General features: G+C 38.4%; 1 protein-coding gene across 1 annotated transcript; it reads left to right on the top strand.

The window, feature by feature from the left end:
- Nucleotides 1-778: 778 nt before the first annotated feature.
- Nucleotides 779-10546, top strand: LOC109073828 (taste receptor type 1 member 1-like). The gene is given in 7 exon segments (XM_042761445.1): nt 779-962; nt 1095-1390; nt 1515-2258; nt 2486-2698; nt 9143-9263; nt 9781-10445; nt 10448-10546. Coding segments are annotated over 7 exon segments (2322 nt in total).
- Nucleotides 10547-13451: the final 2905 nt, after the last annotated feature.

Below are 13451 nucleotides of genomic sequence, written 5' to 3'. Positions count from 1 at the left end.
GTATCAATCCCAGTTGTGTATATAGCTATAATATATTATTATTATTATTATTATTATTGTTTTTTTTTATTTTAAATAAAAATAAATCAAAAGTCTGCTAGGATGTGGCATAGGTGTTAATGTGGCACTTGTGGGGTGACAAATCTAGATTAATGTGAGATATGTAAAACATTTAAATTAATGCAGGAACTGGGTTATGCAAATTTAAAGATGTAAAGTATATGACAGCGGCATGTTGCTGTTTTTCCCTTAGTCCATATGAAATCTATGAATTTTCTATTGGTTTTCAGCCTCCAGGGAGAGCATTAACCATTTTAAATACACACAAAAAATTATGAAAACATCACAGTATTCACCTCAACAAATAAATTTGATGAATAAATGAATAACATTTTTATGTACTATATATAAACAACAGTGAGAGTCATCACAGTTTGTTTAATCATTTCTAAACATTTTAAAAAACTTTGTAATTCTAATCCAACTGTAAAAACCCTGCTGATAGTTCAGAAGGTTACAGTTTGTTTCACAAGAGTCTGATTTATAAATACAAACATTTGAACAATTTATATATGAGAACACATTTGTGGTGTAATGCATTTAAAAATGATTGACATGCTTTATGAGTTAGATATGGAAATGAACTTTTGAATCGGTGAATATAGTGGTTTAAGCAAATTGAAATGTGTTTTAAGAAAATGAAGTCTTGAATATGAGCCTGACATTTCTCAAATGATTTGAAACTGTGCACATAGTCTGTTTCATGACTTCTTAAACCATGCTTCTCAGTAGCATTTACATTTTGCTTATGGGCTTTATCAATTGTTTCTTTTTCAAAATGTCTTTGTCAGCATCAGACTTCAGCTTGGAGGGCGATTACTTATTGGGTGGCCTTTTCCCTTTACATGAAATTGAACAGGAAGCAACCCTGTTTCCCGTAGAGACCACCGAATGTTTCAGGTAAGCAAGGATCTTTTACCAGTCTTGGGTTATGAATGCACAGTATTTTAAACCAAGGCAGCATTTCCTCAACCTCCTTGCTAAACTGAATATTCAGTTACATGCTATTAACTTCCTCACTTCTGTTTTCAAGCACATTTCCTCAAAATCTGGCTTTCACATGTTGCAAGTAATGAGGTTTGCTGTTGAGGAGATTAATAACTCCACCACTCTTCTGCCCAATGTTTCTCTGGGCTATGAAATTTTTGACTATTGTTCTAATACAAAGAATTTCAATTCAGCCTTACATTTCATGTCAAAGAATGGCTCAATAAAACCTAAAGAAAAACTCAACAACTATCAGCCTAAAGTGATAGCTTTAACAGGACCATATGGAAGCACAAGAACTATGACTATTGCACCACTGATCACAATGGGCCTTATACCAATGGTAAATTATGTTTATTTTTATACAGTATACATAATAAAATACTTACACACTTGCTTCCTACCACCTAGGACTACCACATTACTTCATATATGAGTGTTTTTTTTTCTGTTTTTTTCTTTCAAAGGTGAATTATGGAGCTTCTACCTATGCATTAAGCAATAAACTTCAGTATCCTTCCTTTGTAAGAACAATCCCTAGCAACAAAGACCTGATAGAGATGATTATTCACATCATACGGTGGTTTGGATGGAACTGGGTTGCTTTTATTGGTAGCCAAGATGATTACAGTTCAGATGGACTAAAGCTGTTTAATGAATATATAAACAATACTGGTATTTGTTTGGCCTATCAAGAGGGTCTACGTCTAAATGCAAACTACAGTCTAACACTTAAAAAGATTGATATGCTCAACATCAATGTCATTGTAGTTTTTGCTTTGCCACAATATGCAAGCAAATTTATCAAAGCAGCCATTGCGAACAACATCCAAGACAAAGTATGGATTGCAAGTAATGCATGGGCTATGAATCAACAGATTCCAAGAGAGCCAGGAATTGAGAAAATTGGCACAATCATTGGCATTACAGAGAGACTGTTGTCATTGCCTGGATTTAATGAATTTGTCTATAAAGCCAGAGGAACATCTAATAATGGCCATAATGTTTCTGAGGGTGACGTCGAGAGCAAGACATGTAATCAAGTTTGTCATTACTGCTCATTGCTGACTGCAGAGGAGATTATAAATGAGAATCCCTCACTTTCCTTTGCCATCTATGCTGCCATATATACAATAGCTCATGCATTACATAAAGTTCTGCAGTGTGACATCAATGAATGCCAGAAAAATACAATGGCAAAGCCATACATGGTAAGTGAACTAATGTGAATCCATGACAAGTTTAATTTGTATTATTATACATTATATTATTGTTTATATTATTTAATTATTATGCAATCATTTAATAAATTAGTAAAACAAAAGTAATATTAATTTTATTAATGTAATATAACATTAATGTCATATAATATTGATAATATAGTTATATAATTATACATTATTTGTCTTTTTTTATTTCTTTACACACCTCACAACAGCTTCTGGGAGAAATAAAGAAGTTGGATTTTATACTCAATGGCCGTCAGGTGAAATATGATGATCATTTTGATCCAGCTATCAGTTTTGCAGTTGTGCTTTGGCACACAGAAGTTAATCCTCCACAGTTTGAGATGGTGGGCACATATGATAAACATCCAGAAATTACTTTTACCATTGATAACGCTCTCCTTCCCTGGCATAAAAATGGTTCTGTAAGTGTTTTTGTTATCTAAATATTTAGCTTTATAGATTACAGTTTTCTCAATCAGTTTTACACATTTTGCCAAATTAAAGTTAACTAACAGACTTCTTCTTTAGCAAAACAATTCAATTTATCGTCATGATGAATGAGAAATGAGGTTTGCTGTTGAGGAGATTAAATTAATTCTTAGATTAATTCTTCATGAAATGAAGAATTAAAATGTTCTTGATATTTACACATATGAGAGGTTACTCTGCAATCAAAATACACTGCAAATTTAAAGCTCAAAACTAAAACCCAAAAATAAAAATTAAAACTACCCAAATGAAATGACATTAAATCAAAACAATAAAATCACAAAATCACAACCTCCCCCTTAACACACGCACCTTAACATGCATCATGGTTTTATGTAATCAAGGAGGTGTGTTCAGAACTAATGTCTGTCCATCAATCACAAGAGCTTTACTGCTATTAGGTAAAGACAACAGTCACCTGTTGTTATTTTTAGGGCTGAACGATTTTGGAAAATAATCTAATTGCGATTTTTTTTTTTTTTTTTACAAACAGTGCAGATAAAAAGATTTTTAGTGCATAAAAAAAATAGCTTATTCAGTCTGATTAAAAGTGACAAAGTGACAAAGGGCTCAAGAGCAGTTATTTTATTAAACTGACTGATGAGGAGGTAGAATGACGTCAGTTCCATGGTGAATGAGGTAGTGAGCAGACCACTGCTGCACAAAGTGACTGGTGCATGACATCGTATGTTAGAGGGAGGGGGGGGTGGGGGTGGAAGGACCTGGAGATGTGGGATCTGGGGAGGGGGGTGGTGCCTAGTTCAGTGGTGCCTGAGGCAGAAGAGGGACAAGGGGGCAGGTTCGGGAGCGAGTTCAGCTTCCTGACAGCCTGATGGATGAAGCTGTCCTTCAGTCTGCTGGTCCTGGCCTGGAGACTTCGCAGTCTCCTCCCTGATGGCAGCAGACTGAAGAAGCTGTGTGACGGGTGAGTGGGATCACCTGCAATGCAGAGGGCTTTTCGAGTGAGACGGGTTCCATAAATCTCCTGGAGGGAGGGGAGAGAGACACCAATGATCTTCTCAGCTGCTCTCACTATGCGTTGCAGAGTCTTCCGGCAGGACGCGTTGCAGGCGCCATACCACACAGTGATGCAGCTGGTCAGAATGCTCTCGATGGTGCCTCTGTAGAAGGTGTACATGATGGGGGGTGGGGCTCTGGCTCTCCTCAGTTTGCGGAGGAAGTAGAGACGCTGCTGTGATTTCTTGGCCAGTGCTGCAGTGTTGTCGGTCCAGGAGAGGTCCTCTGTGTGCATACACAAAATGAGTCAATCTTGCTACTCACTCTCTCCACAGTCGCACCGTTGATGGTCAGATGTCACAAAGTATTCATACACAAAATGAGACCAGATATATAGATTTACTGGGCTAGGAAGGACATTATAGATTGCTTGATTCAAGTACTTGCGGGGTCGTGGCTGGGTTGTGGGTTGGCTCCTAACCCTGCCCAGCCCGTAGTTACCATACCCACCAAAGTGTGCGTCCCTGCATCTCACCTGGGACTCAGCAGTCTCCTGTGCTCTCCGCTTCCTGCCTGTCCACACCATGATGCCTGCTGATGCCACCCTTGAGTCCTTAGAGTCCAGATAGAGAAGTGCGTCTCTGGTGTGAAAGACTTTGAATTCCTCATTGAGGCTGCTGAATGGGACCTGGAATGCATTTTTCTCTCCATAGAGTGCTGCGCTGGTCAAGCTGCGTGGCAATCCCAACCACCTGCGGATGTAACTGCTGACCTTCTTCTCCATGGTCTCCACTGTTGACCTAATACATCAGCAGAGGCCATAGGACTCGAAGTAAGATGCCATGTATGTATATCCAGGCCTTAAATCGGCCTAGTAGGCCAGAATTCTCGAATGTGGTGAGCCCAGATTCAAGCTCCCTGATGGTTGATGAATGGCCATTCCAACCCTGAGGCTGCACTCAAAGACCTTGTCAAGGCTCCTGACAGGCTTCTTGGTAATGGATGGGATTACAAACCCAGCCACCTGGAAATGCAACTGGTCACCACTTGTACACCCTTTGCCTCACCATGGACCTGGACTTGGCAGACTTGAAACTCATCCTAGTGATCTACTTCCTCCTTGGAACAAGTCAGACGTCCACTTTGCATCTGCCCAAAAAGTTGTTTTGTGAACCCGAAGGGATTGGCTATGAATGCAGCTCAATTCCTTACTGTCTCTTTCCGCCACCTTCTGTGCCACTCTGTTCTGCAGGGTCATGAGTTTTTTCCTAATTCTGTGACGGAGCTTGATGAGTGGTAGTTTCTCATCCTCAGTTGCTGCCTTGCCAAAGCTCAAAACTCTTGCTGCAGTTGGTGGATCTTGTCTGCTCTTCGGTTCATGGTGTGCTTTGGTCTGCTGGTCTTGCAATCTTCAATGCCAAACCTCTCTGTCACAAAACTGACAGTGATGGTGGTCACTATGGTTTGCTTTGGCGGTGATGATTCTTGCTGTATCCTCAACAAACTGGTATCATACTCTATGCTGGCTTGTTGCAGACCACTTGATCCTATGCTGCTGAAATACTCTGCCTGGAGCAGAAGAGTTTTATGCTTGGAGCTTCTGGGCACTCTGGGGTGTCTCTGGGCCAGGGTCCTCCTGCGTCTCACTAGAATTAACTTCTGTGCATTGTGTTGTGCTCTCCTACACCATGCATTTCATCTTGGTCTAATAGATTTTAAGGCTGTGTTGATTCTTGCAGACCTTGCTGCAAATGTTCCTTGAAGTTGAGGTCATCATCACTGGGTCCATCATATTGTAATTGCTCACATCCTATCTCTTTCAACAACTTCCCCCCTTTCAGGTTTATGACTCTATGGGTGAATCTGTAGCTTTATGAGGTTACTTTTCTTGGAAGATGCCGCTTCGGCTGCTACTCCTTCCTGCTCCAATTGCTGTCTATCAACTGTCTCTCCTGTTGTCACCAACTAATCCATTATCAATAAATATTCAACCATATCAATTACTGTCATTCACTGACCCAGCAAAAATAAATCAACCAAACATAAAACAAAACACAAAAATAAAACACATCTTCAGTTATATTTCTGAGATCATCGGGTGTTTCAGGTCTTTCAACATCATACACCCTCACTCAGGTGACCCAGCTAGAGTTGATCAGATCCTGTCCCAGTAACACAAGGCCATGGATCACTCTTCTTAAGTCACAGTCATCTGGAAGCCCTTACAATCATATGGAGACCATGTAGAAGTTGCCCTAATATTCTGAAAAATGGAAATAACATATGGCAGGAGCTTGAATGTGTTTAATTTAAGAGGGTGGTAGACTTCCCCATTTGCTTGGAACAGGAGGTCTGTGTGTAATGAGAGAGGCTGGGCATACAGAAGTCAGACTCTGTTCTCTAAGCCTGGCAAATATATCAACCAATATGCAAAGGGCAGGGAAATCAAAAACCAGAGAAGACAAGCATCCCTGTTCAGAATGCCCGGGACATGGGTAACCAAAGAATAAAAAAGTTCCATACCAAAAGCTTGTGAGCTAAAGCATGAAGCTTGGAGGAGCACATCCCTCCTTGGCAGTTGATATATGCTACAGCTGTAGTATTGTCACAACATGCCAGAACATGATGCCACTGCACATGATGCCAATGCCAAACAGGATGGGGAGCCACCAAAGGAGAACAGAAGAGCACTCTTCACTCAGCACATATAAATTATTTGGAGCTCCTCACTGTGTGGAAGGCTCTGAAACATGGACAGATTGACAGGCATAATTGAGAACAAGGTCATTGATTGTGACAATCTCCTTCCAGAGCAAGGGTGAAAGGACCCTTTCTCTGGATGTTGTCCTATTCCAATCAAGAGCTTGGCCTGGTAATCGGATAGCAGGGTGTAGATGTTAATATTTTTTTTCGGAAGTTGGTTTAACCAATAAAATATACTATAATGTAGCTGGGTCGCTTTGGTCAAAACAGCTCAGAAAGGCTGCACTGTGAGAAGCCCTCGGGTTTGCACTCTAATAGTATTTACTTAGTTATAAATATACTAATCCATGCAGAAGAAATCAATTTGATTCCATTTGAATAATGGCTATATGACTTTATTTTAGTTGGCTGTTAAAGCTAGGGTAGGCAGCAGGGCCGGCCCAAGCCTTTTTTTTGGGCCCTAAACAGAATTTAATATGAGGCCCCCTCGGTGCTGCCAATACGACTGATTATTGCCAGTGCTTGATTATTTGCACACTATAAATCTAACACACCTGTTATCAATTTTATTTGTTGTAGCTGTGTTGCTTACATCAGTGTCTGCTTGGTGTGTTTTTACCCTTCCACGATTTTTGATTGTAACAGTAGCAAACCCACAAGAGTGGTCAGTTGTTAATTTGCACTTTAACGGTCAAAGTCTTACAGTGCTAAGTGGCACACTTAATGTGGTGGTGCACTGAAAAGTAGCTAAATAAACCAGCAGACAACACATTTACAGAATGTTATTTTAATGACATAACTTATTAAACACTGCAGCAAGCCATCTATTCATCTAAAAGAACAACTCTTAATTTATAACTAGCTAATTGGGTATAATGATATTGGAATATAATAGCAAAGACAAAAAGTAAATAATTTTAAGCTGTTATCAAAGTTTATGAAACAGAAGCTTTATTATAAAACTAGTTAAGTAAAATGTTATATTATAATCGATTTTAACCCTTTGATAGACTGCGCTTTGGCTGGCGCTGAGTCAAAGAAGGACACTCTCAGTGCTCACAGGTGCATCTCAATAAATTAGAATGTCGTGGAAAAGTTCATTTATTTCAGTAATTTAACTCAAATTGTGAAATTCATGTATTAAATAAATTCAATGCACACAGACTGAAGTAGTTTAAGTCTTTGGTTCTTTTAATTGTGATGATTTTGGCTCAAATTTATCAAAAACCCACCAATTCACTATCTCAACAAATTAGAATACTTCATAAGACTATTAAAAAAATATTTTTAGTGAATTGTTGGCCTTCTGGAAAGTATGTTCATTTACTGTACATGTACTCAATACTTGGTAGGAGCTCCTTTTGCTTTAATTACTGCCTAAATTCGGCGTGGCATGGAGGTGATCAGTTTGTGGCACTGCTGAGGTGGTATGGAAACCCAGGTTTCTTTGACAGTGGCCTTCAGCTCATCTGCATTTTTTTGTGCTCTTGTTTCTCATTTTCCTCTTAACAATACTCCATAGAGTCTCTCTGGGGTCCAGGTCTGGTGAGTTTGCTGGCCAGTCAGGGACACCAACACCATGGTCATTTAACCAACTTTTTCTGCTTTTGGCAGTGTGGGCAGGTCCCAAATCCTGCTGGAAAATGAAATCAGCATCTTCAAAATCTGGTCAGCAGAAGGAAGCATGAAGTGCTCCAAAATGTCTTGGTAAAAGGGTGCAGTGACTTTAGTTTTCAAAAAAACACAATGGACCAACACCAGCAGATGACATTGCACCCCAAATCATCACAGATTGTACAAACTTAACACTGGACTCAAGCAACTTGGACTATGAGTGTCTCCACCCTTCCTCCAGACTCTAGGACCTTGGTTTCCAAATGAAATACAAAACTTGCTCTCATCTGAAAAAAAGGACTTTGGACCACTGGGCAACAGTCCAGTTCTTCTTCTCCTTAGCCTAGGTAAGACGCCTCTGACGTTGTCTGTGGTTCAGGAGTGGCTTAATTAGCCAAACTTGTTACCAAATTCCTTGACACGTCTGTGTGTGGTGGCTCTTGATGCCTTGACCCCAGCCTCAGTCCATTCCTTGTGAAGTTCACTTAAATTCTTTAATCGATTTTGCTTGACAATCCTCATAAGGCTGCAGTTCTCTCGGTTGGTCGTGCATCTTTTTCTTCCACACTTTTTCCTTCCAATCAACTTTCTGTTAACATGCTTGGATACAGCACTCTGTGAACAGCCAGCTTCTTTGGCAATGAATGTTTGTGGCTTACCCTCCTTGTGAAGGGCTTCAATGATTGTCTTCTGGTCAGATCAGCAGTCTTCCCCATGATTGTGTAGCCTAGTGAACTAAACTGAGAGACCATTTTGAAGACTCAGGAAACCTTTGCAGGTGTTTTGAGTTGATTAGCTGATTGGCATGTCACCATATTCTAATTTGTTGAGATAGTGAGATCTCTGTTTTTCTTCCAGTTCACTAGCCACTTACATTAATTTTAACACAAAACTTTAATAAATATTTTGGATACAAACACAAAACTTTTGGATAAAATTTACACCCCACAACTTTAACTGTTTTGAAAGCAAGAGCTAAGAAATTTGTGTGTATATAAGGCAATTATTTCATTTGTATTGTGTTCACTGATCTTAGGTTGGAGAAATGTGTAAAATCGATTGAAATGAATGATTACTTTAATAACATTTTCCGTTCCTTAAAGGTTCCTTTCTCAAATTGCTCTGTTGAATGTAAGGCGGGATATTCAAGGCAACCTGAAGGTTTTCGTAGTTGCTGTTTTACATGTAAAAAATGCCCACCTAACAGCTATGTGGATTTATCTCGTAAGTACCTTAGGCAGCAGACAATGACAATTTGGAATTTAAAGAGGTAGTCCACCCAAAAATGGAAATTCTCTCATCATTTACTTACCCTCATGTGATTCCAAACATGTATGCATTTCTTGTTCTTTCTGAACACAGAAGATATTTTGAAGAATGTTAGGAACCAAATAATTTCCGTTCCTATTGAATTTTCAATTGTATTTTTACCCATACAATGTCAGTGGAAACTGTTTGGTTACCAAATACCAACATTTTTCTAAATATGATCTTTTATGTTCCTCAGAAGTAAGAAAGTCACGCAGGCTTGGAATGACATGAGGGTGATTGACTGATGACAGATTTTTCATTTTCAATGTGGATCTCTTTAAGCTCCCTCAGTACATTCTACAATACTTTACTGGAGTTATGGTGCTATGTGAAGTGTGATATTTGAAGACAAAATATTTCCCACATCAAGTTACAATTATTGCAAAATACTAATAAACTAAACTAATTTTATTTTTATTTATTTTTTCAGGAGACCCTTATACCTGTTTTCCTTGTGCAGAGGGTGAATGGTCTGATGAGGGCAGCACAGCATGTAAGACACGTTCTGTTGTCTATCCTCAGTTCACAGAAATCCTCTCCATCATTGTCATGGTTTCTGCTGCATGCCTTATTATTGTCCTTATTGCCATATTTTGCCTTTTTGCCTACAATTACGACACACCAGTGGTGAAGTCTGCTGGTGGCAGCATGTGTTTCCTCATGCTGACCAGTTTGATTTTGTCTAGCATAAGTGTGTTCTTTTTCTTTGGAAAACCCACATTTGTATTTTGCCTCCTGAGAAATGCCATATTTGAATATTTCTTCACTGTCTGTATTTCCTGTTTGACTGTCCATTCCTTTCAAATTATTTCTGTTTTTAAAATGGCTTCTCAGTTTCCTAAGGTGTACAGCCTTTGGGTAAAACACAATGGCCAGTGGCTCTTCATTGCATTTGTTTCTTTCATTCATTTAATTTCTTGTGTGATATGGATGACTGTCAATCCTGTCAAAGCCATTGCTGACTCATGGACTTTTAAAGACCAAATTATGCTCATCTGTGAAATGGAGAACACTATAACCTTGACCATAGTCATGGTTATAAGTTGGTTCATGGGTTTCCTGTGTCTCCTGTTTTCTTATATGGGAAGAGATCTGCACCGAAAAATTACACCCCTTTAAGATCAAGTCTCATTTGGATGTACTATCGAGGCCAAATCGATAACCTCTCTGTCAAAGTCTCATTTTGTACTATCTGACTCTTCAGTTATTTGACATACCAAAATCACCCTTTCCACGAGTTTAAATCCTTCACTTTTATTTTACAAAAAAATTAAACAAAAAACATCTAAAATATTAAAATCCCACACCATTATTTAACCAAACACTGTCTAAAACAAAAAATCATATATTACAACAAAACTCCAGATCAGTGACAGTATCCAGTCATACTGGTCTGTTAATGGAATTCATTTTCACATCATAAAATTGTCTATTTATAAAAGTAAATTCTGCCCTAAAATTCTTACATCACCCGTAATATTCCAACCACAAAAGGCTGCTTAACAGCTCCCATTGCATACTTTCAAACATCTATTCAATGAATTGACACCCAAACCATTAGTAGGTGTGACTTAGACTCAGCACATATCAAAGTTAGTAGTTGTGCGATGGGAATGCTTCAGTGATTCCTTATAGTAAAATCGTCAACTCTTTCGACAGACCCTTTCAACTGTTTCCGTGGGCGGGAAAATCGCAGCGTTCACTTTTAAAGCAGCCCCATGTTGGACGCTGGGCTTCACCACAGTCTGAGAAGGAAATCGAGTAAGAAAATTCTGAACGAACTCGTCTATTGAACGTAACGCATTTTTTAGTCACTAAAATGATATTCCAATTTGACCGGTGACATTATAAGGAAGCCAGAAACATATTTAATCAAAAACCAAACACAGCACACCACAACAACAAAAAAACAAACAAATGGCACACCACAACATCAAAAGAAGAAACATATTTAATCATGTTTTCACCACAGGTGACGTTTCGAACCTAAAAGCTCTTCATCAGACAATGAACACATACAAAGAGTGTTGTAAGGTTTAGTGTCATATTAATTAAAGACACTAAAGGGCAAGCAAACACTGTTGAATGGGTTCTTGGTAGACAGAAAAAGAAGTTAAAAATTTGGGCAATACATGTGTTATGTGAATGTAGAATAAAATGCGCTCTTCCACAAACATGTCTTCACTGAGCTTATGATGAGAACATTATAACTGTCCGAGGTTCAAAAAGTATCGTTTTGTTGTCACCTTTCCTTGTGTATTTTAATTACTTTTTTTTCTGAGGGAGGGGTTACCTAAATATTCTGAACAGATGTGAACCTACAGACTTCACATTATTTTTTCTTTATATTCTTTTGCAAAATGATTTTATTATCTCTTTTCCTGATTATCTGTTACATTTTTATTGCATAGCTTTGCACATCTGTTACAAGCCTGGAGATGTGGACAGTTTGAGGCAGCTATAAGGTGGTTTATTCCCCTCTTCATTTACTCATTAATTTGTTCACTTATTTATCTATTTATTTTCTCATTTATTCTTATTATTGTTACACCTATATAACATATCTGTAACATATCTATTTGTTGTCTTGAAGATTGTTTGAAGAGTATTTGTGAACTGTTAGCTGTGTGTTTCGGGGTGAATGGGAAAGTAGTGGGAGATGTTTATTATGATGTTACTTTTTGCTTCATTTTTTGCATTTTTTCTTATGAATGCCAATTAATAAAGTATCAAAAAAGAGCTACATCATTGCCCATATAATACCTTTTCAGGAAATGAGCATTAATAAATGAGTTTGAAGTACAGTGTTTGACAGAACACGACAGAGTTCTGCTGTTATGTCCCCACCAAAGTCAAAAGCAACCTACACCCTTGGTATTGAGTGAGTTGAGTGCTCACAGATGAGCCAGAAAGTCACTTTAGCTTGATGACACATTCAGTCATAATGACATCCTCATGCTTTATAGATCAATTTTAATACAGATATTTTAACAGTACACATTTATATATATTTATAATACACATCCTATATATGTGGGACATTTCAGATCAATTAAACTAAAATGCATTTTTTTGTTTAGGTTAGAGTGAACCATGTAGAATAGAGTCACATATCACAATGTACATAAATTCAACCACACAGCCTATATAAGTCAGGCTTATATATTATATCCCTCTTCAAAAAGGCAGTATATATCTATATATATATATATATATATATATACAGGTCCATATATATATTATATATATATACAAAAAAAATCTGTGTTCATATACAGGTCCTTCTCAAAAAATTAGCATATTGTGAAAAAGTTCATTATTTTCCATAATGTAATGATAAAAATTAAACTTTCATATATTTTAAATTCATTCCACACCAACTGAAATATTTCAGGTCTTTTATTGTTTTAATACTGATGATTTTGGCATACAGCTCATGAAAACCCAAAATTCCTATCTCAAAAAATTAGCATATCATGAAAAGGTTCTCTAAACGAGCTATTAACCTAATCATCTGAATCAACTAATTAACTCTAAACACCTGCAAAAGATTCCTGAGGCTTTTAAAAACTCCCAGCCTGGTTCATTACTCAAAACCGCAATCATGGGTAAGAGGTTAACCCAGAAGGCCATCATTGACACCCTCAAGCGAGAGGGTAAGACACAGAAAGAAATTTCTGAACGAATAGGCTGTTCCCAGAGTGCTGTATCAAGGCACCTCAGTGGGAAGTCTGTGGGAAGGAAAAAGTGTGGCAAAAAACGCTGCACAACGAGAAGAGGTGACCGGACCCTGAGGAAGATTGTGGAGAAGGACCGATTCCAGACCTTGGGGGACCTGCGGAAGCAGTGGACTGAGTCTGGAGTAGAAACATCCAGAGCCACCGTGCACAGGCGTGTGCTTTTGAACCAGAAACAGCGGCAGAAGTGCCTGACCTGGGCTACAGAGAAGCAGCACTGGACTGTTGCTCAGTGGTCCAAAGTACTTTTTTTCGGATGAAAGCAAATTTTGCATGTCATTCGGAAATCAAGGTGCCAGAGTCTGGAGGAAGACTGGGGAGAAGGAAATGCCAAAATGCCTGAAGTCCAGTGTCAAGTACCCAC

The sequence above is a fragment of the Cyprinus carpio genome, chromosome A8, assembly GCF_018340385.1.
Source record: "Cyprinus carpio isolate SPL01 chromosome A8, ASM1834038v1, whole genome shotgun sequence".
NCBI lineage: Eukaryota > Metazoa > Chordata > Actinopteri > Cypriniformes > Cyprinidae > Cyprinus > Cyprinus carpio.
The sequence above is the reverse complement of the archived record's forward strand: the minus strand, read 5'-3'. Positions and strand labels throughout refer to the sequence as shown.